This window comes from Pangasianodon hypophthalmus, chromosome 8 (assembly GCF_027358585.1).
Source record: "Pangasianodon hypophthalmus isolate fPanHyp1 chromosome 8, fPanHyp1.pri, whole genome shotgun sequence".
Taxonomy (NCBI): Eukaryota; Metazoa; Chordata; class Actinopteri; order Siluriformes; family Pangasiidae; genus Pangasianodon; species Pangasianodon hypophthalmus.
In genome coordinates, this window is record NC_069717.1 from 6,944,192 (window position 1) to 6,968,115 (window position 23,924).

The 23,924-nt window shown below is 38.6% G+C and overlaps 2 protein-coding genes across 6 annotated transcripts in view; one reads left to right on the forward strand and one right to left on the reverse strand.

Annotated features, from left to right (window-relative positions):
* The first annotated feature begins 8,717 nt into the window (after positions 1–8,717).
* On the forward strand, positions 8,718–12,038 carry pierce1 (piercer of microtubule wall 1). 2 transcript variants are annotated; one of them, XM_026928436.3, is made up of 3 exons: positions 8,718–9,310; positions 11,613–11,691; positions 11,782–12,038. In XM_026928436.3, the coding sequence occupies exons 1-3, from the start codon at positions 9,165–9,167 to the stop codon at positions 11,980–11,982; spliced, it is 426 nt and encodes a 141-aa protein (XP_026784237.1). In that variant the 5' UTR covers positions 8,718–9,164; the 3' UTR covers positions 11,983–12,038. The 2 variants fall into 2 exon arrangements, with proteins under 2 accessions (XP_026784237.1, XP_034162706.1); XM_034306815.2 differs by having other exon boundaries at positions 9,310–9,434.
* A 641-nt stretch (positions 12,039–12,679) lies between these two features.
* The window catches only part of LOC113535329 (tight junction protein ZO-2), a 54,567-nt gene continuing 43,322 nt past the window's right edge, over positions 12,680–23,924 (reverse strand). For 2 of the 4 annotated variants that reach the window (XM_026928576.3, XM_026928577.3), the window contains exons 11-23: positions 23,362–23,512; positions 23,024–23,132; positions 20,415–20,634; positions 20,105–20,283; positions 19,010–19,105; positions 18,265–18,344; positions 17,829–18,039; positions 17,280–17,380; positions 16,717–16,941; positions 15,515–15,667; positions 14,837–15,175; positions 14,665–14,750; positions 12,680–13,881 (exon numbers count right to left, since the gene is read on the reverse strand). In XM_026928576.3, the coding sequence (XP_026784377.2) occupies positions 13,704–13,881; positions 14,665–14,750; positions 14,837–15,175; positions 15,515–15,667; positions 16,717–16,941; positions 17,280–17,380; positions 17,829–18,039; positions 18,265–18,344; positions 19,010–19,105; positions 20,105–20,283; positions 20,415–20,634; positions 23,024–23,132; positions 23,362–23,512 (2,128 nt within the window). In that variant the 3' untranslated portion in view covers positions 12,680–13,703. Of the gene's footprint in view, positions 13,882–14,201; positions 14,323–14,664; positions 14,751–14,836; positions 15,176–15,514; positions 15,668–16,716; positions 16,942–17,279; positions 17,381–17,828; positions 18,040–18,264; positions 18,345–19,009; positions 19,106–20,104; positions 20,284–20,414; positions 20,635–23,023; positions 23,133–23,361; positions 23,513–23,924 lie in introns of all 4 variants that reach the window. The other 2 variants (XR_008302154.1, XM_034306344.2) reach the window with 2 other exon arrangements.

Consider the following 23,924-nt stretch of genomic DNA (forward strand, 5'->3'; position numbering starts at 1 on the left):
TAAATACACAGGCCTGACTCATGACTGCTTTCTGAGAGAGAAAACAAGTAAAATTCAGGTGGCTAAAGTAATTGCCATCTATGAAAGCCCTTTAAAAATATCTTGTGTACAGTCTCATAATTATGAGATACTAAGCCATAATTTTGCGGTACTACGTCATAATGAGATACAAAGTCATAATTTCAAGACACTAAGTCTACTGAGATACCAGGTCATAATTTTGAGATACTAAGTCATAACTTCAAGATACTAAGTCTAATTATGAGATAACCCAGTCACAATTTCGATATACTAAGTCAAAATAATGAGATACCAAGTCATAATTATGAGAAACTATGCATAGTTATGAGATACAAAGTCATAATTCTGGGATACCATCTCAGAAGATACTTTGTCATAATTATGAGATACTATCAATCAAGATACTATGCCATAATTGTGAGATAACACACCATAATTATGGTACCACGCCATAATTTTGAGATAATATCTTGAAATTATGAGATAGTAAGTCATAACTGAGATAACAAGTCATAATTTTGAGATACTGTCTTATGAACCATACCATAACAGTATGTCAAAATTCTGTCTTGTTATCTCATAATTATGACTTAGTATTTCAAAACTGTGACTTATCTCAATTATGACTTGATATGTTATAACATATTTAGGACTTTTTGTCTCATTATTAGATCTTCTGAATTATGCATTTGATTTCTGAATTATGACTTATGAGTATCTCATTATTATTGTTATTATTAGTAGTAGTTGTAGTAGTAGTAGTAGTAGTAATAATAATAATAATAATAATAATAATAATAATTTGCCTGTGAGGTTTTTTAAGTGGAAACGCACTTCCATAGAAAAATCCATTTAAATATACAGCAATCAGTTGAGATTATAATGTGTGTTTGAAGATCAGAGCATTGAAAGTGTATGCTTTACTGTGTTACAAATTAATTCATATGCAGCCGTAAAAGCTCATAATGAGCAGAGATCACCGTGGGACATCCCACAGCTGCAGGCACTGAATTTAATATTTTAATACACATATTTTAATAATGCATTTTTATTCATTTTTAAGCTGTTATTTTATGTAAAACCTATTAAAACCTTAATCACAACTTATCGCAACTTAATCACAGAATCAAACTTTCAATCACAATAAAAGTTTGAAACATAAATATTGCTTTAACAGACATTCAAGAAGTGATGTAAGCGTTTTAAACAAGGATCCTAACAGAGGGTGCGTTCAAGAGGTGCATCAACTCGAGTGGGAATGAGCTGGAAGGGATTGGTCAAATGTTTTGGAGAGAGAAGGTGGGATTGGTCAAAAGTTATTGCAGAGTGGGCAGGATTGGTCAAATATTTATGGGGCGAGTGGGATTGGTCAAATGTTTTTGCGGGAGTGGGAAGGTTTGGTCAAATGTTTTGCGGGAGCAGACAGGAGTTTCTTTAGGGAGTAGGTGGGATTGGTAAAACTTTTTTGCAGGATTGGGTGGTATTAGTCAAAATTTATTGGGAGAGGATGGGATCAGTCAAACTTTTTTTGTGGGAGTGGTCAAACTTTTTGTGGAACATATGGGATTTCAAATTTTTGTGCGAGTGGTGGGCTTGTTCAAATGTTTTTGTGGTAGTTGTTGGGATTAGTCAAACTTTGTGGGAGTGGGCAGGATTGGTCATTCTTTTTGCAGGACCAGATGAGATTTTATTTTTTAGTAGCGCAGACAGGACTGGTCAGATTTTTGAGGGAATGAACAGGATTGGCAGGAGTGGCTGGGATTGATCCAGTTTTTTGTGGGAGTGGGCAAAACTGGAGCAAGAGTAGGCGGGATTGATCATTTTTTTTTGCTGGTGCAGTTGGGATTGATCAAATGTTTTGTGGGAGTGGGATTTTAAATGTTCCTGTAAAAACCCCTAGTTTTTAGACACTTCTGATCATTCAGGCCAAATGTTTATGTCTATCAACTCAATCAATGTGTTTTGTCCTTCAAAACATACATTAATTTTTGAAACAAAAAACTGATTTGATACTGCGATGCATTGGTTGGTAAATGATGCTTGTTTATGCTTAACATTCCATTTTCATTTTAAATACCATTCAAAAACTATTTATAACGTTTCAGTGTAATTTACTAACACATACACACACACATACAGACACACATACACACACACACACACCTTGACCTGCTGTGTGTGACAGACGCATGGCCCCATAGACGAATGTTTTCCTCCTGCAGGGTCCTACAATTGAAGGGGGGTTAGAGGGATGTAATTAGTTCAGCAGGTGAAGACTGGGAAGGGCAGATAAAGAGGAGAACTTCTTACATCACTTCCTGTATTTGTCTTGAGCTTTATTTTCTAACTGTGGAATGCAATGCCTCTCAGAAGCTGAGGAATTCAAAACAAGTCCATCAAGTTTGAATAGCTTTGTTTCTTTTTATACTTTTTTTTTTAAAGATATGTTTTGCAACCCCACCCAAATATCACAAGACTTTTGTATCCCTCCCCAACCCCCCCCACGTTCTCGCAGGATTCATTTCCTGCCTAATTGTGGGAGTTTCTGTTCATCAGGCCAAAGAACACTGCACCTAGAACTGTTTTTAGTAGTATGGGTTTATAATAAGACATAAATAAGTTCATTTAAAATGTTCTTAATGCAACATTGAGGGACACTGTATGGATGTAAATAGATATAACAGGTATTGCTGTACTGATATATGCTGATGTGTATCCCATTGTAGCTGTAGGTCATTAGTTATATGTTGTACAGTCAGTTATAAAGCTCTGGTGAAAGAAATTTGCTTAGACACTGCACCATAACTGGGATATTTTTGTATATAATGTTTAAATTGCCATTTGCTCTGTACTGATCAATGTCTACCAAATGTACAAGCTATTCCCAACTTTAACTCTCATAAACTGTGATTTTTGTACCCATAAAAGCTAACATATGTCAGTATTAAACAACACCATCGAATGCAGGCACTGTTAGAAAATAGTAAATAAAAGACACAACTTTTTTTTAAATAATGGTGGCAGCAAATGGTGGCTGTATCATGCATGTCCGAGCTGAAGTCATGTGTTTGCCAGACTCACTCATTACAGCTCGCCCTGAAGAGGTCAGGAAGTGTTTCTGCAAGATAATAATCTGCTGTTACATTTAGAAAAAAATCAACCCAAATCGTTACCATTTAAATCATGCAAAAGGCACAAGAGGTTGATCTAAGTCGATTTTATACATGACTTTGATGATGCTTAACTGCTGACCTCTTCTAGCATTGTTCTTCTAAAAAAATAAATAAATAAAAAATAGTTTGAGTGTGGACCATGCCTGCCCTGAGGCAACTTCAGCGTAATGACTTTTTGTGAGGATGGGTCAGGGTCGGGTTGCCCAAATGTCTGCTGCTGATTAATGCATTTTGTCATGTAGTAATTTGCAGTAAACAGATGAATTCATCTCAATGCCTGTGAGCAGGGGAGTCACTTTCCTGGAACCATGACATTGTGGAAGTCTGACACTTCTCAGTTGAGCACAACTCCTCCCACAATCTCTCCAATCACACTGAAACTCACTGGCTTACTCTCTTTGTAGAGTTCATTTTTGTCTTTCTGGAAGAACTTTGCATCACAGGCTGTACGTTTTCATGAAACCGTTTCCCAGTGAACAAAAAGAAATATGTTCTCAATCAAAAATGAGAACAAAAGCAGTGTGCTTGCTGGACTTTGCAAGAAACTGTGATTTTCTCAGGCCTCTGCGGGTTTGGCACTGCTTGGCCTTTCTAAAATCTGTCAGTCAGAGCTGACGCAGATCCGCTTCCTGACTCGGTAAGATTTGTATTGTTCGGACTGTGCACGCTCCTGTATCTCCATCCACCAGCCACTTCCTGCTTCCTCTTGCACAGGAAATGCTGTGCTGCTTTCCTCCACTCCTTGTGCAGCACTCTGGACATAAATTTAACTTTCCTGCTCTGTTATTCCAAAAAGCCACATTTCTTCCACATTAGATGAGGGCTGGTTACGCATAGTTTGTGATGGAAACAAGCACATAAGATTAGCACTCGGGTCGCCATATTGTCATGAGCATCATTCGCTCTGACAGCTTTATGATACATGGAGTTGTTATATTTTAATGCTCTTCCACAAATTATACACGAATATTATGTTTGACAAAAAAAAATTGCAGGGTCAGAACTGTCTGTTTCTCTTTTCTTAAACAATATGTCTGGGACTATTAAAATAATAAATAAATAATAACCGGCCTGATATGCTTCACTTATATGTTTCCTGCCTAATCATTTCCTTCATCAGGAAATTCCTATATAAATAGTAAAAATCCTGTAGATGAGTTAGTCTCCTACCTTCATTGTTGTCATAACAACAACTAGCAATGACAACAGATATGTCATTAATGTGAGGTCCATTGCTTATAAAGTGTCTGATGGTACTCGAGTCAACTGATCTTCTTTTGGTTTTCCCAATGTATATGCACTCATCTGCCAATTCCTTAGATACACCTACCTTTCATTCATTCATTCTTCAGTAACTGCTTTATCTTTATCAGTGTCCCAATGGATATGGAGCCTATCCTGGGAACATTGGGCATACACACACACGTTCACACCTAGAAGCAATTTACTATAGTCGACCCACCTACCAGCATGTTTTATGAGGTCGGAAGAACCCGGAGAACCTGGAGGAAACCCACACGGGGAGAACGTGCATGGAAACTTGACACTGACAGTAACCCAAGTTCAGACTCTGGAGCTGCCTACACTTATGTTGTATGCCCTAAAGGGCTAAATCTTGAACCCTTAAGGGTTCTTCAGAAATCCTCTACGGGGACATGGGCTGAATATGAAACCCAACAACTGTGTGAACCCTATCAGAAAGAGTTTCAAGCTAAAATCCTTAACTATCCAAAGAAACCTTTAAAGAACCTTTGAACAGTTCTGTTTTGTAACAGTGTATCCACACTCATTGACCATTTGCACTTTGTGGGTCAGTTACTCACTGTTACCCATCTGTTTGTATACACAATGAGTCAGCCCTCTTCTACCTCATCCATCAGTGGAAAGGAACCACTACAGGACATCAACTGACCAGATGGTATTTGGGTGGTGGACAATTCTCAGATCAACAGTGATAGTGAAATGGGAGTGGCATAATAGTGTGTGTTGAGCTGTGTTGAGAATGAGCTCCCCAACCGTGTATCTCCAGCCAGCAGCAGTCATGTGGTCAGAAACTGACACTGATTAAGGGTCATTGATAATTAAGCATTAAAAAGAGCTACAGTTTCTAAATGTACACCCACAAGATGGATTAACAAGGTAAATAATAGAAGTCCAGTGTTGCTCTTGTGTCTGTTACACTCATATCACTGCCACATATTCGCTACACCAACTCAGTGTCACTGTTGATGACAATGATCCATCACTGAAATAATATTTAATCATAGTGTCAACTAAAGTCATTAACCATATACCAGAAAAGTGCCTCTATATGGATGTGCCCCTGATAAAGTGTATTTGTACGCACATACATTGCAAATAAATATGCATGGGAATTAAGGTCATAATTTTAGAATTTTAAAGCTCAAATGGAAGTTGAGACTAGGCCCCATATTTTGAAAGCTTCATCACTGTGGATGTGTTAGTATTATAATTTACATTATATATAAATTCATTGTATCTATTCTTAATTATCTATAACAGCAGCTTGGACATTAGTTCCAGCTCTAATTCAAATCACAGGTTTATATTAATGCACTCATTCTAATATATTATCGTTTCTATAGTATCAGCTCATTCACAGGGACTTGTATAATGGACCCTTCACATAATCTAACTTTCTGTATGTAGACATCTATTTAATATTTATGGAAGGAGTCTTCAGTGTCAGTACTTTGTAACAGTCAGTATGTTTTACAAGATGCATGTTTTTTTTTTTGTCTTTTTAACTTCAAGACAGAAAAAAGACACATGAAACAACAGTTTATAGCTGCTAATCAGAAACAACTGTTTATAGCTGCTAAAATGTAAGTGATAACAGGAACTACCTTGTTTCACGGACGTTCCACAACATTATCTGTACCTATAAACAAACAAAATGCATGAGATGGCATTCTTTAATAATGTAAAAAAATTTTAAGCATTGTCAGATTGCAGTGATATAAGGAATAACACACTTCGGGATGTGCTGTTATTGGAAAATAATCAACTTCCAGGTGGTAAAAGTAATGTCGCTTCATGTCAGACCACATCACACCACCCTGTCTGGATGATTTTCAGCTATATGTAACGGCACATTGTGACATTTTATTCCTTACAGGTCTAACTACTTCAGCTATGAAGTACTACTTGTTATGAATTATACATTTGTGAAAGAACTGGGAAGTGTGATGAGCTTTAAGAGAAAGCCACACAAAAATAAAAAAAATAATAATAATATGAAGAAGAAACATTCCTCCACAGAGACTTCAGGAGCCCTGAGTCCTTTAGGAGCCCTTTTCTGGAGGTCTTTTCTCTGGGGTAGGTTCAAGCCTGTGTTTGAAAAAATGTCCACTAATCATTTAAAAAAAAAAAAAAAAAAAAAAAAAAAAAATTCTTAGAAATCTTCCTCTAAGTGTGAGAGGGCTGTTTTACACACACACACACACACACACTGCTGTTGGATTAAATCTGTGTGTGAGGTGCTTCAGGCAGGATGGAGCCTGTTCTCCCCAGCAGTTTTATCAGTCCCTAACACACACAGGAATTCCGGTTTGGGAATGACCGTCCGATTCCCAGCTTCCACAGGAAGGCAGAATAAAAAGCAGCTCATCGTTGGGAAAGGCGTCTCATTTTCCTGCCGTCCAGCTCCAGGCACAGAGCTCACACCAAAGCTCACCCCAAATCTCAGCCCAAACTCCACAGCACTTCTCCAGCGGGACTCTCCACACACTCGGCTCTCCCCGGCTTCAGCATGAATCAGCGGGACAGGTACAGTAGCTCCTCCTGGCAGGTTCCTCAGTGAGAAGCGTTTAGCCGCAGAAACGCCAGGCTGAGGTACAGCAGCGACCTGCTAACAAGCCTGAGTTACACTAGCCTTCTGTACCACAACAACGAGTTTTTACTGCCTTTTCTGAACGTTTTATTCACACAGACGTCGTTAGTAACACAAAAAGAGGGAGAAATTGTTTTATTTAAAATGGTACAAGGTTTTTTGCGGAAAGTTTGACAGCCTTCACTGAAATGCAGTAGTTGAGTTTCCGCTGGTGCGCCTCCTCGTGGCAGCTTTTAATATTGCACTCCAATTCCCAACGAGTGGTAACTCAGGCGGTAGCTATTCACTAGCTATTGTTTTCTTTTTTTTTTCTATTTTAAACATCAATTTGCATGCTTTGCATGTTCAGGAATATTAAGTTTTGTGAATTTCTTCCGAACAACCATCAGATGTGCTGCAGTTTGGGTTTAACTGAAAAATATATAAACTTACAGCTTCTACTGCCATTTTAATATAGCATTTTATTATTATTATTATTATTATTATTAGTAGTAGTAGTAGTAGTAGTAGTAGTAGTATTGTTTATTCATCCGTTGGATCTGGAACCTATATCAGGAACACTGGGCGTGACCTGGGAATAGACCCTGGGTGTGCCAGCAGTCCATATTATTAGTTTTATTATTATTATTATTATTAGTAGTAGTAGTAGTAGTAGTAGTAGTTTTATTATTATTATTAATTCATCTGTTGGATATGGAACCTATATCAGGAACACTGGGCGTGAAGCGGGAATAAACCCTGGGTGTGCCACCAGTCAATATTATTATTATTATTATTATTATTAGTAGTAGTAGTAGTAGTAGTAGTAGTTTTATTATTATTATTATTAATTCATCTGTTGGATCTGGAACCTATATCAGGAACACTGGGCGTGAGGCGGGAATAGACCCTGGGTGTGCCAGCAGTCAATCATGTTATTATTATTATTATTATTATTATTATTATTACTGATAATATAGTGGAATTATCTCATTTGACCTGGCTGAGAGCCATTCTGCTGATTACCATTTGTATCATTTGTTCTTTTTTTTGTAGCAGGAGGCCGCTGATAAACTGGGCAGATGAAGGGTGATCTAACAGCAGAGAAACTGGCCTGCTTCCCAGCTCATTATTACTTTTGGTACGCGCTAGGCCTGCCTCAAACTCGTACCGTGAGTAATAATGCACTGTGGCAGGCACTGAGCTACTCGACTCTGCAGCTACAGCTCTGGAGTCCAGTGAAGGAGGAGCATCATGAAGACCATCAGCCTGCATTTCACATGTGATTTTAACTGTTTGCATATGTGCTGTATGCATTTCCTTTAAATGAACGAGTGCGTGAATGGGAATTACTGGTGATATGGGAGAAATAGTTTCTAATGTTGAGACTTACTGTATGGCCTGTGGTTTTTCTGTTCAGGTTTGTTTGCAGGTGACAGGTGAAGTGCATTATATATGGAGTTTCAGTTCAATACAGAATCATATGGTACTATTATTATTATTATTATTATTATTATTATTATTATCATTAAGTGACAGTATGTTAAACTATTCTGAGTAATGGAAAATAAGTTTGGATTTTAATAAATATTTAATAGTTAATTATTTGGACTGTATGGAGTTTTTTTTAATAATTTTTTTTATTTTATTATTTATTTATTTATTTTTTACTTTTAACTCTATTTTCTGGATTATTCCTGATAATAATAATATATATAAGAAAATATCTGACTCAGCACCTTAAGACACTTAATGATGTTTGTTTTTTTCCCCTTTAATTTGGGTTAATACTTTACTCATGTTAAATTCATCCTAGCAACTTATCATTAAAAGACAGTTAAGCAGCTCTTTCCTGCAGCATGAGCTTTTTCTTTTTTTTATGCGAAAGAAAAAACAAAACAAAACAAACCAAACCCGCATACTAGCCTCTCGCACTAAACAGTATGCTGTAATGGTAAACAGCGCACTCTTTTACAATACTACTTAGTACGTTAGTATGCAGTTTCTCCTGCGTACTAGGCTTCTGGAACGGCTGTGACGTCACTTGGTTACACTGTTGATGGCAACCAGCAGAGAAAATGAAGAACTCGTTTAATTCGAGTTTCATTAGAGCTGAATTAAAACATTAAACATTAAACATGGACGCTGAGTGTTTAGACGCGGGGATAAACATGGACCAGCAGCAGCCTGATAAAAACACCGACGTGAAAACAAGCGACGTTTACAGAGTGAATGAAAATCTGCCAAAACGTTTCAACAATCCCGAGTGCTTTAAAGGCTACAGGTGAGCTTAGCTAGCTATGTTAATCCGGCTAACCAGCATTATCCTGCAGCTACATGATATATTACACACACGGGTGGAGAAAGTACTGGGCAATGACACTTGGTATAGTAAATACAGTAGTAGAGTAAGTAGTATAGATAATGTGTCTCAACCTTAATTAAAAACTCAGTTAAAAATCTACTCAAATTAATAAGTTAACCACTTTTTCATGTATTCAAGTGTTAAAAAGTAAAGTTAGTCATGTTTTCATGTGAAAAGAAAGTTTTATTACTAAACTAAAACTGATTTTTGTTCTAAATCACCTGGTTTAACTAAAAACATCATTCACTCTCTGTAAGTCTGCAATATTTCACATGAGAATTTGGCTTGTATATGAGTCTTTGCTTACTCCAGCATAATGCAGCTTTTTGCTGAGGTAGAGCCAGGGTACTCATCCCCAAGTTCAGCATTGCAGTCCAGGGGTTTAATCCAGCCACACACACACACACACACACACACACACATGGATTAGCTATATAGCTATATAAAATTAAATTAAATGTAAATGTAAGTCGCTCTGGATAAGGGCGTCTGCCAAATGCCATAAATGTAAATGTAAAATGTAAATATAGCTTTATTGTGTAGAAGGTCATGGTTGGTGACAAGTTTTCATGATTCCTGATGGATTTCTTTTTTTTTTTTTAATTTAATTTTTTAAAAAATTTCCATTCATGAGCTTGATTAGGTGCTTTGAATTGAAATGTGAACAAAAATGTGCAGGAGCTCATTCAGTTGATGTAGAGTGTACAGAAGAGTACGGAGTAAAAGGTATGTTTGTTTTTCTCAGAAATGTAAATAAGTAAGAGTACATGTATTCAATTTCAATAATACTCAAAGTAAAGTGTATATATATATATATATATATATATATATATATATATATGCCAAGCTTATACTTAAGTATAGTGACAAAGTACGATTACTCAGATATTGTCTACCCCGATTATATATTATATTATTCACTGTTAAGATGTCTTTGCACCACAATTGGCTAAAAATGTCCCACACTTTCTAATGCCTAACTTGTAGGCACACTTTTCTTACTTAGCTTAGGTTACTATATTAATATTAGCTTAAGCTACTCTTAAAGGAATATCACATACATTTCACATTTAGTCATGTTTTTCACATGGGACTGCGTGAGTAATACATGTGAGAAACATGTGCAGGTACATTTCACCATGCTGCACCCTGAAATTGAAGTAAATATAATGTGTCATTATATGTGATCACAGTATGAAAAACAATGATTCGTGAAAAATGAAGCCACATGTCCTACATGTGAAAAATTAACATGTGAAAGGAAAAGAATTGTGTAAAAATAAAATCACATGTGAAAATAAATCCACTACATGGGGAAAATGTGTGAAACAACGTGAAGTTTGTGTAACTTTCTCTAAGGGTATCTAATGAAAGAGTGCAAGAGCTTTATCTTATGTGTATATAAACTACAGTGGACAGCCAGCAGTAGTTGGATAAGGTTTGCTTGTGAGAATAGCTGTGTTTCACTGGTAGGGATAAATATCAGGAAGGCATCATCCCACCAAATTGTACCTTGAGGTTCCAACACTGACAATATAAAATGAGTACAAGTAAATGTTGGTGCTTTACATTACTAACGGACCTGGATCAATAAAGCAGTCCATTTAGACGAGAAGTACAATCAAGCCCTGATATTGATTCATGAAGAATTATTAATGGTTAGAAATCTGATTACATTAGAATACCGTATTTGCCCTGTCTAATAGTATATTTAGCCTAAGACATTTCAGTGTGTCTCAATGCTAGGACTGAAGATTAACAAATAACATCCTTATTTCATCTGTTTCTTAGTCATCTTTGGGCTCCCGAACAGAGCAACAGAAAAACATTTGCCCTACCATTGGTCAGGTCTTGATAATAGCCAGGAGTCCAACTGAGCAAAACTGGCCATGCTGTTGAGGTGGGAGGAGCTTAACTCTCTTCTCTGTCAATCAGAGTCACACTAGCCAATCGTGCGTGTCTGTGAGGCTGATGTACATGGAAAAGGGTAGTTAGCGCTTTCCACCAAGTGTGTTCAGCTGCCCTGTGATGTAGCAACGAGGCACTGGGTAGCTACACGTCTCAAAGGAAGTACATCCTAACCCTCAGCATTCCTGGATGCCGCTTGGTAGCTGGGGTGTGATAAAGAAGAACTAGCTAGTAGTGGGTGGGAATTAGCAGGGACAGAAATTGGTGGGAAAAAAAAACACTCATAACGTGCTCACTTTATTTTCCATTGCAGTAAGAAGATGGTCCACCCACTGTACCAAACAACCAACCAGATATACGGCAGCAAAAAACCTACAGTTCATGAAATGCCGGTAACTATCTTGAGTGTACTGTAAAATATTTATACTCTTTTATAAGCAAGTGTGTCATGACACAGTGTTCTATCATTTATGTTATTTCAGACAACCTTTCATGGGAGTCAGCGCAAGTTTTCAGACCACATCCTGAAGAGAGGAATGTTTCGAGATAACGGCTTCAACACATCGCTGGAGCAGAGTCGAATCACCGGGCCTAATACTGTCAACACGTTCCACGACAGAATCTGCTTCCATCATTTATACCGCACTGGAGGAAACGATCAAGCAGAGATTAACATGATATGAGACTAATGCATTGTTTTGCCCTGTAATTAATAAAAATGGCATTTTAATGAAGTTAACTTGTTTACAAAACATCCCGGCCGCTTTATTACATCTTTCTGATAAGCAGCACAGTGGCGGATCGGTTAGCATTACTCTTTACACTTTACTCACCGTTAGTGCCCTAGACAAAACAGCCACAGAAAAGTTATAAATAACAATTCAGTTAGGACAAATATTAAACAGGTGGTTCAAAAAAAGACCTAAATGCTTGTGTTTATGGTATTAACTGATCACTTTCAGATCCTAATGGAACTCTTACTTATACTTTAATAAAGACAGGAGGGTATATCAGTTAAGCCTGTAGCTAAAAAACTCATAATCAGTGCTAATATTGATTGTAGGACAAATATAGTATGTTGTGTGCTACCTAATCAAGAGTGAGGCCTTTTCCAATTAGATTTTGCCTTAGTGCACATCATATATTCAGTGTACTTTTACTTACAACCACTAGTGGTGCTGTTGTACTTTACTGTAAAACATCTACTTTAAACCATTTGAGCCTTATTTTTATATATTTTTTTTCTTTAACAGAGAGGGAGGGCTTAGCCCTTCTAGCTCATTTATACCAGCAGCAGCTGAGGCTCGGTTTTAAACAATCCTTTAGATATGGACGTTCAAACACCCTTAATAAAAAGAATCAAGATTCCAACAGCTATAGTTCAGTTTTAGAGTTGTTTTATTTGGTGTTAAAGTCCAGTCAGTGCACGCATTTACTGTATAATATGTACACAAACTGGAGGCCATCAAAACATTGTTCATGAATTATAAAAGCACTTTTCAACCAACATGTGAAGGTACAGCAGACCAACACAGAATGAAGTATAGAAAAAAAAAAAGAAATGCTGTGAGGAATAAAACAACATACAGCAACATATAGCAAACACAGTAGACAAACGCTCTCTCTCTCTCACTCACACACACACACACACACACACACACACACACACAAACAAACCTGAGCCAGGCTGTGGGAAACACGACTCTGAATTTACTCCTGGCTGTTGCTAACAGTAAAGACGGGGGTGGCAGGTGAACAGTATTACAGTATTAAGGGTTTTGGTGTCGTCTTTTCCCTGTTTGCCCTTGAAGCTTGTGAGCAGCAGAATAATATTTATTGTCCAGCGGTCTGGATTGTCAAGTCCCCACACGTCCGTATTAGTCAGAAAGTAAAAGGCACTTCAAAACATCGTAACAAAATCCAGTGTATTGTATTATATAATCATACACACGTGATCAGAAATGACGGAATGCAAAGGCTGAGAAGTGTACACTCCAAAGAGTGGCCTTTTCAGACCATTCTGCAGGCATTTTGCTTCATCGGGCTCACAAAATAACAAACTGTAACAAAAAAGCTGGCCTGTTGTGCACGCCAGGCTTAAGGTTGTCATGTAGCAAAAGACAAAAAGTCATGGCAAGAAGTTTCAGTAGCTCTGAAAAAACCAAACTGATTGCATAGGCAAGAAAAAAGTAGCTCCTTCCTTCCACACAAAAGACAAAAATGAACTGGCATAAATATATAGATATATTTTTAACAAATATGCCATCTTGTTCACATGGAATTAAATGTGAAATAAAAAAAAAAGATCAGGAAAAAATAAGCAGAAAGGCTTGGGCGTGAGCAGCTGTAGGAAGCCCTGGTGGTGGAATGGTGGAACAGTGTGTGGAGCTCAAGCACACAAGCTCTACAGCTCTGTGTCCTGATATTCTTGTTTGTTATGATAGTAGCTGTGTTTTGTCGGGTCTGCTAACCACTGCCGGTACTCTTCGTCACTCGCGTCCTCTTTGCTGGGGCAAGCTGAAAATCTGTCTGAATAGGGCACTTTGGAGGGAGGAGTCTGAGGTTCCGGCCTCGCGCTGGATCTGTGCACAGAGATACAGGATTAGACAAGGTGATAGGCTGCAATCACTACGACTTTTTAGCATCCATCAACAATGTATCTCAATTTATCCCAACTGCGATTTGTATTTTAAATAGGATCTTAAAATGAATTTTTTTATGTATTATTATAGTTGTGAAGTGATGTATGTAATGTAAAGTGTTGTTGTGATGATTATTTGTATTGTTTGTGTCTTGAGCCTTTTGTCTAAAGACAATTTTCTACCCTATTTAGGATAGACAGTAAAGCTTTTGAATTGAATTGAATTGAATCTCTTGCCACTGAAATAAGTTGACAACATACGTCAATGGTTCGGGTAAAAAAGTTGCCCAGAAATGGTTCCCCAGAGTAACAGAATGTACTCGTATGTGGCCATGTGTCCTCCAGGAGGAGACGGTCAGGGGCTGGGCTTCAGTTATTCACACTGATATTGCAAAAAAAGAAGGAGAAACTAATTACGGTCGATAGATCATGTCAATGGCTGAACAAGTTGAGCCTTGGTATGGCACACTGTCAGTGTCACTTAACCTACAAATTGTCTTCCAAGGACAAACACACTTACAACCATCCACCTGTATCTGTCTATGCTTTTTCTGACAGATATCTTTGTGAATGCGGCCTTAGCCTAGCCTTCAACACACCACTGTTGCCACTGAATCAGGGACAGGGACTGGAATGAGTGGACGTGATGCCACGGTCCCCAAGCAGGTTTCTTTTTTGGGTTATGGAAACATTTCTTACTCCTGAGGGGAAACAGTGCTCTTACCCAATAGGCTGTGGTCTGCTGTGGTCCAGTTTCGGGGATTTTATGGGGACAGCATAGATGTCTGGGTGCTTCTGAGCAATCTCCAACTAACAAACAGAGTATTATTTGAATTTCATATTTCAATTCACATTTTTACCACCAATTTTACTTCACTTTCACACATGCTCATTACCCTGGCATCCTGGGCCTGCTGTAGCTCCAGCACCCTTTGTGCTCTTGCGAATTGGTCCATCTTCTCAAAGGCTTTCAGCTTGCCCAGAAAGGACTTTTGGGAAGGGTCCTCAGGGCTCTTTTCTGGAGGCTCCCGGTCCTTGATGGGGCTGTCCATCAGGCCTCTGGGGGGTCGGGGCACAGACGTGGGCTTCAGTGCTACGGGAGGTGGAAGAGGTTTGGTGATGCTGGGTGAGTTTGGGACATGATGGTGCTCGATGATGGCAGGGTTGCTGGTATTTGGATCTCGTGCTTGGTTGAAGTGTCCGTGTGGGGCCTCGCCTTGAGCCAGTGGTTTCACCTGAGAGAAAAATACACCCTGCATTAGAGACAGTGAAGCTCTTGGTAAGACAACCAAGCCTTTTCTGACAAATATGAACATTTTCACATTGGCAGAAGGATCAGTTGTTGTAATACTGTAAATCTGATGTATATTCTTATCATCCATTAACCCAACCCAACTGACCTTCCTCAAGCTTCATTCTTAAGTCTGATATTGTAGTATATATTGCATAGTGCATTATACCCTTTTTATATTTAAACAGTGTGAACTTACATTTTTCTTGTAGGTTTAAACTAAACTGAAATTACTGCCACACTTCCTTTTGGGTGTACTTGCTCTACGGTACACATGGCACACCTGGATGACTGCAGGGCTGGCTGAGCGGCTGACCTTGGGTGGCTCAGGGAGGAAGGTGGACATTACAGGAGGGCTGGTTTCAATTGGCGACTCTCTGCTCACCACACCCATGCGGGAGTTGAAGCGGATCTCTGGGCTGGACTTCCTGAGGATCTACAGGGCAAGCACAAGATCACACACTACTCAGGGATGGGTTGGTGTTTATAAGGTTTCACTCTGATGACTGGACTCTCTCTCACACACACAAATGATGACCATATAGCAGGGGTCATCAACTGCGGTTCAAATTCAGACCCAGCAATTTTTTTTTCACTGGGCCAAACCGACTACTTTAAATAATACTATAGCAGAGCCAGGAAACGCATCAGAAACTGGTCGTAGAGACTCTTTATGTCAATTATTTAACTGAAGGCAGCTCATCAGACTAGAGACTAGCTATATGGCTAGAGACATGCTCAGAAAGGGGAAAGTTTTCAGATTTTCATAAGTTTTTCATATTATTTACCCTCTCTGGGGGGAAAAAATTAGGGAACTGACAACATAGTTTGTTTAACAAAATACTTTCCCTGCTTCAAATTCAAAACATTTCCCATCTGTTCAGAATCCATGGTACTAGTCAAGAGGTAACGAATTGCCACTGTGAAACAAAACATAATCACTTCAAATGGTCTTACTCACTCATCTCTAATGTTTAAGCATTAAAAGGTAAGTGTTAATGCTATATGTTTATCCAGACTTTTGTAAGCAAAGGATTTCTGCAAATTTTAGGCGAATAGCCCTGCCAAAGAGTATATTTAGAGATATTAAAGCAGTTCTGTGAATGCATGAAATAGTTTTGATATGTCTAAGCATTGGCTGTCAGTTGAGAATGTTGTAATTAAAAACATTAAGCAGTAGGGGGCAGAAGAGACTGTGTTAATGTATATTACTTTGAGCTTTGATCAATTGATTATTTGTGTTTTGTCTAATGGGAGTTGTTTGTATATATGTGTATGTCTGTTTATAAAAGCTATGTAGAACTGATGGCCTGTGTGCCTTCTTTAACTCTCTAACTTCTTTAGTCAATACTGACTACACAGTCATAACAGCTGTCTATGTGTGTGATGTTTGTGTTCTTCAGTCTGCCTCAGAGTATCCAATGACAATTTTCCATTTGTGTATTCTCTCTCTGTGAGTGTGCGCGTGTGTGTGTACTCTCTGACCTCCTCTGGCATGACCGGCTCAGAGGATCTGCTGATGGCTGACACTCGCTGACGCTCCAGCGTTTCATCAGGCTCGTTATCCGTATAGGCTCCTCCCTCGTCTGCTGTGTCATCGTAGTCGCTGGTCACACGGCTGTCCATGCTCAGATAGTCGGCGCTCATCGCCGACAGATACGACATGCGGTCGTCGTGGAGATCAAGGTCTCCCTCAGCCGTCCCGTCCAGCTAAAAGAGACACATGATGGATCTTGGGTACAGACAGGAGCGCAAACAAAAAAACAAACCACACAAACACACACACACACAAAAACAAAAATAAAGCTATAGAGAACAATCAAAGAACGATGAACAGTAAACAGCACAGAAAGAAACAAAAGAGGTCTAATATGACTAATGAATCAATAGTAAAAAGAAAAGCAAAGGCATGCAGTGATGAAAAAAATATATTAACACCAACAATTAGAGTTAATGAAATAAAGTAAGGAAATCTAAAAGAACGGGATACTGAAAGTATAAGATGGAGAACTGAATGATGATGAAAAAATAGAGTGTTTGGTGTTTACCTTCCCCTCTGAGACCCACACTGCCTGGGTCTGCTGATGCCGAATGCAGTCTTTCACACTGCCATACCATGCATCATTGGCTGCATTCAGATCAATAACAACTAGCACAGTAAAGAAATTAGCAGAGAGAGAGAGAGAGAGAGAGAGAGAGAGAGAGTAAAAATCAAGACATTTCGATCTGAGCACCTTGTTCTGCAGGTTCACCTATTGACCTATTTATTTAACCGCATCTCCACTGACTGCTAAAATCAATCATTTTCTGATGGATATCTATCAGAAACAAACTAATATCAAATGGAGATGAAGTCTGTTCAGTACTGCTCTTATATAATAACTGTATTATACATCTGCTGTAATAAAAAGTACAGAATTGTTGTTATTATGCATTATACAATTGTGCTGTTTCTTGTCACTCCTGATTGGTCAGAAGGTTTTGATTGTTTTATTCCTTATACGAGATGGTTATATCTGGAAATAATCATGTCTCATACACACACACGCATATATACACAGAGTACAGTACTGTACATACATATCTCTGGGACTCACCGGTGAAGAGGTGTGAGCAGGATTTCCTGAGCTTGATGGCCTGGTCAAAGAGTTTGCGGGCACTGCGGTTTGAGTTAGGGATGATCCTCTGTCTTATGGTCTTCACCCCATGCTTACTGTCTGGATTAAAGAAGATGACGATGGGGTACCACTGCGTGTAGTTTAGTGTGTCCACGGCCTTGGGGGTCACGTCCAGCAGAGCATGTTTATCCTGGGGAGAGAGGAATCAGAGAAAAAAGGGACACAACACACTGATATTTGGATTCAGTGATGATAAACAGTTAACTATATTAGAAATTAAGGACTGTAAAATGTAATTTGTGTAAGAAGCATGAAACTGTGAATACTCTAAACATAACTTTTATGGCCAGTTTAGTTTACGGTGAGGTGCACGTGGTGCAAGGTTCACTGTGCATATGCTAGATATATGTATTACCTGTTCAATGATCTGTCGGATGGTGTTGAGACGCACCACCCCGGAAGACTTCTCTGACCCTGCATCTTTAGGTTCTGTTTCTAATGAGCAGACAGCACAGAATAGAGTAAATGATAGACATGATTTTCCATGACTAAAAGTGACTATCTGAAGGAGGAGTCACTGAAATATCAGGAGTTGGTCTTGCTAGCTACAGGGTTTAAAATAAAACAAATTCTTATGTATGAAATATTTATGGGAGTGATTTTTTTCCTTAAAGGTGTAGTCTGTAATGTTAAAAGTGTTTATAGACCTGTAATAATCACATAATTTAAAAAATACCTTTAAAAACTAAAATGTTGCTATACAATGGATCTGCATAGTTTTTCCATTTCAGGCTTCTGTTTAGATTTTTCTTTCCCTGAAACTAGCTCTGCTCTCCAGCTGGAACAAAAAAGCTCAGCTATGTCAGTTTTCCTCAAAAGACAATTCAAGGCATATGTAGCTTCAACAGAGGATATGGATGTCCGAAAATTACATACTGCTCCTTTAAACAACCTGTGCAAAGACAGTGTTTGTATAGTATCAATGCACCTCTTTTGTGTGCATTTTAAGCATGTGGAAGTATAGCTGAACAAAATGTCTGAGACAAAACTGCTGCTCTCCTCATGGCTGCCTTTATCCTCAACAAATGCCCTCTCTAAGTTGAATATGATCAACTCTGTCACATTGACAGAGGTTTTTAAATCTCCGTGGCTCTACTCACTGGCAATGACGAACTCCTCCGGCAGCTCGGTGGCCAGTTTTTCACTGGCAGCGTCGGCTATAGGACCAAACAGAACCACGGGCCTCCTGAAACCAGCTACAGCACAGATAGAAAGATGTTAGAGAAAATTATAAAGAGCATTATAAAACATTATGACCTCTACACATACAGTACAGTAGGACTCCCTGTCAATCTAGTGCAATTACTCATCTAAATAAATCCTGTTATTAGTTGAAATACAACCTCAAATTGTTCACTCTGTACTTATAAAATATGAAAGCGAACGTACAGGAAATGATACTGATGTCTGCCTCAAATCACATATTGATCATAGTAACTGTAAATTAGTGCGCGATTCACCAAGGAAAAAATATTACCTAAGACTAACTAAAAACAGCTTTATTTCTAATCTTTCACACTAGCTGAATGCAAAAATCTAGCTGTCACAATACGTGTAAGCATGTAGTGTTTGAAAATGTAGTGAGTAGAAAGCAGAATTTTTCTTTTGAAATGTAGTATGTAGAAGTCAAAAGTGGAGTAATGATACTTAAAAACAGACTTAAGTACAGCAAAAAAGTGATTGCACAGCTGAACCTTAGTGATAATTAAAAAAGCTCTTGCTGATAGAGGATTTCGGAAATAAAGTTTACTTTTATTACTAATATCTGTATTAAATAAATCATGCTCATTGCAGTTTGTGTATACTTTTTATGTTGTTGATTTGTGCGGGCAGTTATGCACCCATGTGCAGATCCTAAATTTTAAATAAATCATTTTCTCTCTCTCTCTCTCTCTCTCTCTCACTCCCTGCATTAGCGTATTGTTAATGGGGAGAATGCGACACGCTCTACACATCAGTTCTGCCCTCAGGGTTTGTCAGTGAATGGTTCTGGCTGTAACGAGGTTGTTAAATGTTTAATCAGCACCAGCTCCTGCACCTACTGCCTCACAAATGCCACTCTGTATCAGTCTTTCACAGTTTAATTATTTTCCACAGACCTGTGAGCTATTGATACGTTCCAATATCCTACTTTTAAAACATGTCTCTGTTTCATTATGGCTGTCTCTCTTTCTATTTGTCTTTGAGAATCCTACCCTCTCTGAGCACCACCCGTTCATAGGCGGGGAAGCGGGTGGAGACGAGGCTCATATCTTCTCGGGTCTTGCGCAAGTCCTTCTTCTTAGCTGCTCTCTGGCCACGGAGTCTCCAGAAGTCAGCTCTGTCACTGCCGGGGGTTTTAGGAGTGTGCTGGACATTAGTCATCTGCTCAGCTCTGCAAGGGGAGAGACAGGAGACAAGGAAAAGGTGGGTGGGTTAAAGGGACTTTCCTATTCTAACCCAAACCCAATTATTAAAAATCCATTCTACGCTGTTGTCTGTGTGTCTTTCCACCACATGGCTCACCTGCTCTTGTTGGGAATGATGCCCTTCTCCAGCAGCTGGTTGTCTTTGCCCACACGGATAGCCAGCCAATTTCCCAGCTTGCCGTCGTACAGGGTGTCCACCACTTTGAAGATGTCCCCTCGAGAAAAGGCCAGGCACTGTGGCTGTTCCTTCTCATAGTCAAAGTGCGTCCGTATAAAGAAGGAGTCTCCACGTCCAGACACGAGGATGTCTTCGTAAACTAGGACACAAATAGAGGCACTTTTAACACCACCTCAGTTCACGAATCTCATGTTTCGGTGGACATTAGGTGACTAAAAGTCGAATATGGGAGGCCAAGGAAAACCCTTAACATGGTGAAATTTTCATTTTCTACAATATAAAATTCTGAAAAATACAGACTGTCCTGAACTGAAATATGTTTCTCTTTTGCATGTATCTCAACCACATGTAAAGGTGGAGCATTTTACAGTATGATTAGCACCAAAAGTGGAAAGGGAAAAAACTGCATTTAAAGATTTTTTTCCAAATGTGGCATAGAAGCATCACGGACATTTAAACAGCTGGTATGGTTTATGTCCATTTCATCTTTAGGCAGACTTATTATTTGTTGTTAATTGTTTGTGAAACTGGCTCCTTACCCAGCATGATCTTTGCCGAAAACCTAAGCAAGTTTAAAAAGTAAATATAAACATTTCCATGTTTCTTAAAGTTTCTTAAATATAAGAGGTCAAAGTATGTTACTGGCAGAAAAATGAAATTTTGACCAAAACCCAACTGGCTGCTTATGAAAATCAGACACAGTGACATCTGATGGGTTTTCCCAGGCTGCCACACATGCCACATATTTTTTGCCTTTAAAATATGTAAATTAAATTTTATCAACAATGAAATTCATTCTTAGACCCCTGATGTATATGACAGGACAAAATATAATACATTCAGTAGCCTAAAAGATACATACAAGACAACACAGTGGCAAGCAGACAGGACTACAACTTGAGCAGTTTGCAACTTCATTGAAATTCTTCATGAAATTCTTGAAACTTCATTGAAATTCTTCATGATTCTTTTTACTCTATCCTCCTCTCATATGCTGTAGAGGAGAAATAAAGGTTTGCAATAAATGTCTAAAAGCAGAACTAAAGCAGCTCTAGTCAGGATTTCTTTAACTGTCTGTGAGACCTGCAAGCAAGCAGAGAGACAGTGTGAGAGAGAAAGAGAAAGAAAGGAGGAGCTGACAGTAAAGGTCAGTGCTGTTCATCCTGGTAGGATGCTATAAGGCAGGGCAAGACTCCAAATCCAATAACTCACCATGAACCACACAGACATTAGACAGGGGTGACTACACACCTGATTAGATATTAAACAAACAGCCTGGGCTGCTCTTAAATCTGTCATGCTTGCTTAGGCATTTCTCAGATAAACACACACACACACACAACTATACTGAGGGAACAATACTCAAGCAGTAACAGAAGGCATAATTGTTAAATATTTTACTACTGAAGATTTGGATATGTATCTGAAAACATGTTTTGAAAGGTAGAGAAGAAGCACATGCACACATAAAGGGCGGTCTTGGATAAGCCAGAACTGGTTCATACTGGTTTGTTCTGTTGGGGAACAACCTAGTGGTCTTGTAATTACTCTTATACACAGTGTGTGTTTGTGTGTGTGTAAGAGAGAGAAACATAAAGTGTAAAAAGAGATGGGGAAAAGTGTAAGTGTCTACATGAACACAAAACAAAGAGAAATAAAATAAAAAAGACTAAAATGATATACAAATGAGGAGATGGCAAGCACTGAAACATCTAATATAGCTAGATAAACATCTAGGATATTGCCATTGTATTGCTGCATGAATATTCCTATTTGTAATTATCACATTAATCACTGCAAATTTGGTTTAATTTAACAGTTATTGCCTCCACCTTCATTATTTGGCAGCTTGATCAGGCATTTGATCCAGTATATCCAAATATTTTGCATTTCATTTTTTTTTATATCATGCACCCATTAATTGTGTGCTTAATGATGCCACAAGACACTAAAATGAGGTCATAAGGTCGTAATATGTGTGTGGGATGTAGGCTATTTGGTCATGCTTTTTGCTATTTTGAGTTGTGGAAGTAATTAATGAAAATATTGGCAGTATTTAATTTGATGTGCTCTCTTGTAAAGAAAACGTGCCCACAGTTTGAAGGATAAGCTGACCGAGCAGCCATCTGCTATGCTTACACTTGAATTAAGTTATCTTTAAGTTCATTCATAATGTTATAGTGAATAGTGCTTAATTCTGTAGTTATGTCTGAGGTCTGAATATCAATATGCACATTTTCAGTATTAACTCCTAATAAAATCAAATCTGTGAAATTTGTTCTTTCAAAGAGAGAACTACTGATTATGTAATACTAATGTAGTGAGTCACACTGTAAATGGATTCCACTAAGCCTTAAGAAAGTGTAAATAACTGGTATTATTTCTCACTGTATTGCTCCAGTGTTGGGTAAAAGTTGGATAAAACTTCCAACGACAAGTTCACTTAAGACCTTCCTGTGTCTGTCACATTCTAACATTTTTATTGATATAGTGAAACAGTGACTATGTGAGGAAGGCAGAAGACTCACCGTCAGCTTTGCTCTGTGCCAGTATAGTGATGTCTTCACCTCTGGGGAGCTCCAACAGGAAGAGCACCGCCTCCTCACGTATGATTCCTCGAAAGTCTACATTATTCACCTGCAGGTGAAAATCACAACTGGTTTTATACAAAACACATGAAGTGGTTGAAAAAACGTACTCTTTTACTACATTATACAGAAAAAATATGCACCTGGAGCTTGTGTCAGCGGCTGCTTTATGTTTGCTTTATTGTTTTAAGGAGCTGGACTGACTGCATGGCCAAACATTATTTGATTTATTATTTATTTAGGTGTATTTCTTTTGCTTATGAGGGCTGCAGTCGTACCTTCATGATCTGGTCCCCAACACGAAGGCCCTCCTCCTCTGCAGGGCTTCCCTCCTGAACACCGGCGATAAAGATGCCCACATCGTTCCCCCCTGCGAGCCGCAAGCCAACGCTCTCCCCTTTCTGGAAGCTCACCATCATAGTATTCGGCCTGAGTGAGCGAGAGAGAGGGGGTGGAGGAGGCTATTATTGAGGACTTCATCATGTGGCTCCATCAAGTCTTTTACACAACCATGTATCCAGCAAAGACAGAGGACTGGAAAGCTAGTACTAGGTCATCTACATGCATTATGGTATGCTTTATGGCATATTGAACAAAGGACGTCCAACTAAGAATGAACAAGTTTATAATCAAGTGTGTACACTTTTGGCACTATACTGCTTTTTCCATTGGTCCAGTACCAAGTTGTACAAGAAAAGAACAATAGTACGGTATGTTGATGGTATGTTTTTTGTGCAATCTACATGCAACATTGTGTTATTTTCTTTCTCAACCTGCACAAATGTTTTTACAAGACAAATGAACAGAAATGAATTCATTAACTATCAGAGCGTAAGGACAG

What these genes read in the sequence shown, in the direction of transcription:
- pierce1 (XM_026928436.3), top strand. Translation starts at nt 9,165, where the DNA reads ATGGACGCTGAGTGTTTAGACGCGGGGATAAACATGGACCAGCAGCAG. An exon ending in GAGTGCTTTAAAGGCTACAG is followed by an intron (nt 9,311 to 11,612) that starts GTGAGCTTAGCT and finishes TTTCCATTGCAG; the next exon opens with TAAGAAGATGGTCCACCCAC. An exon ending in CTACAGTTCATGAAATGCCG is followed by an intron (nt 11,692 to 11,781) that starts GTAACTATCTTG and finishes ATGTTATTTCAG; the next exon opens with ACAACCTTTCATGGGAGTCA.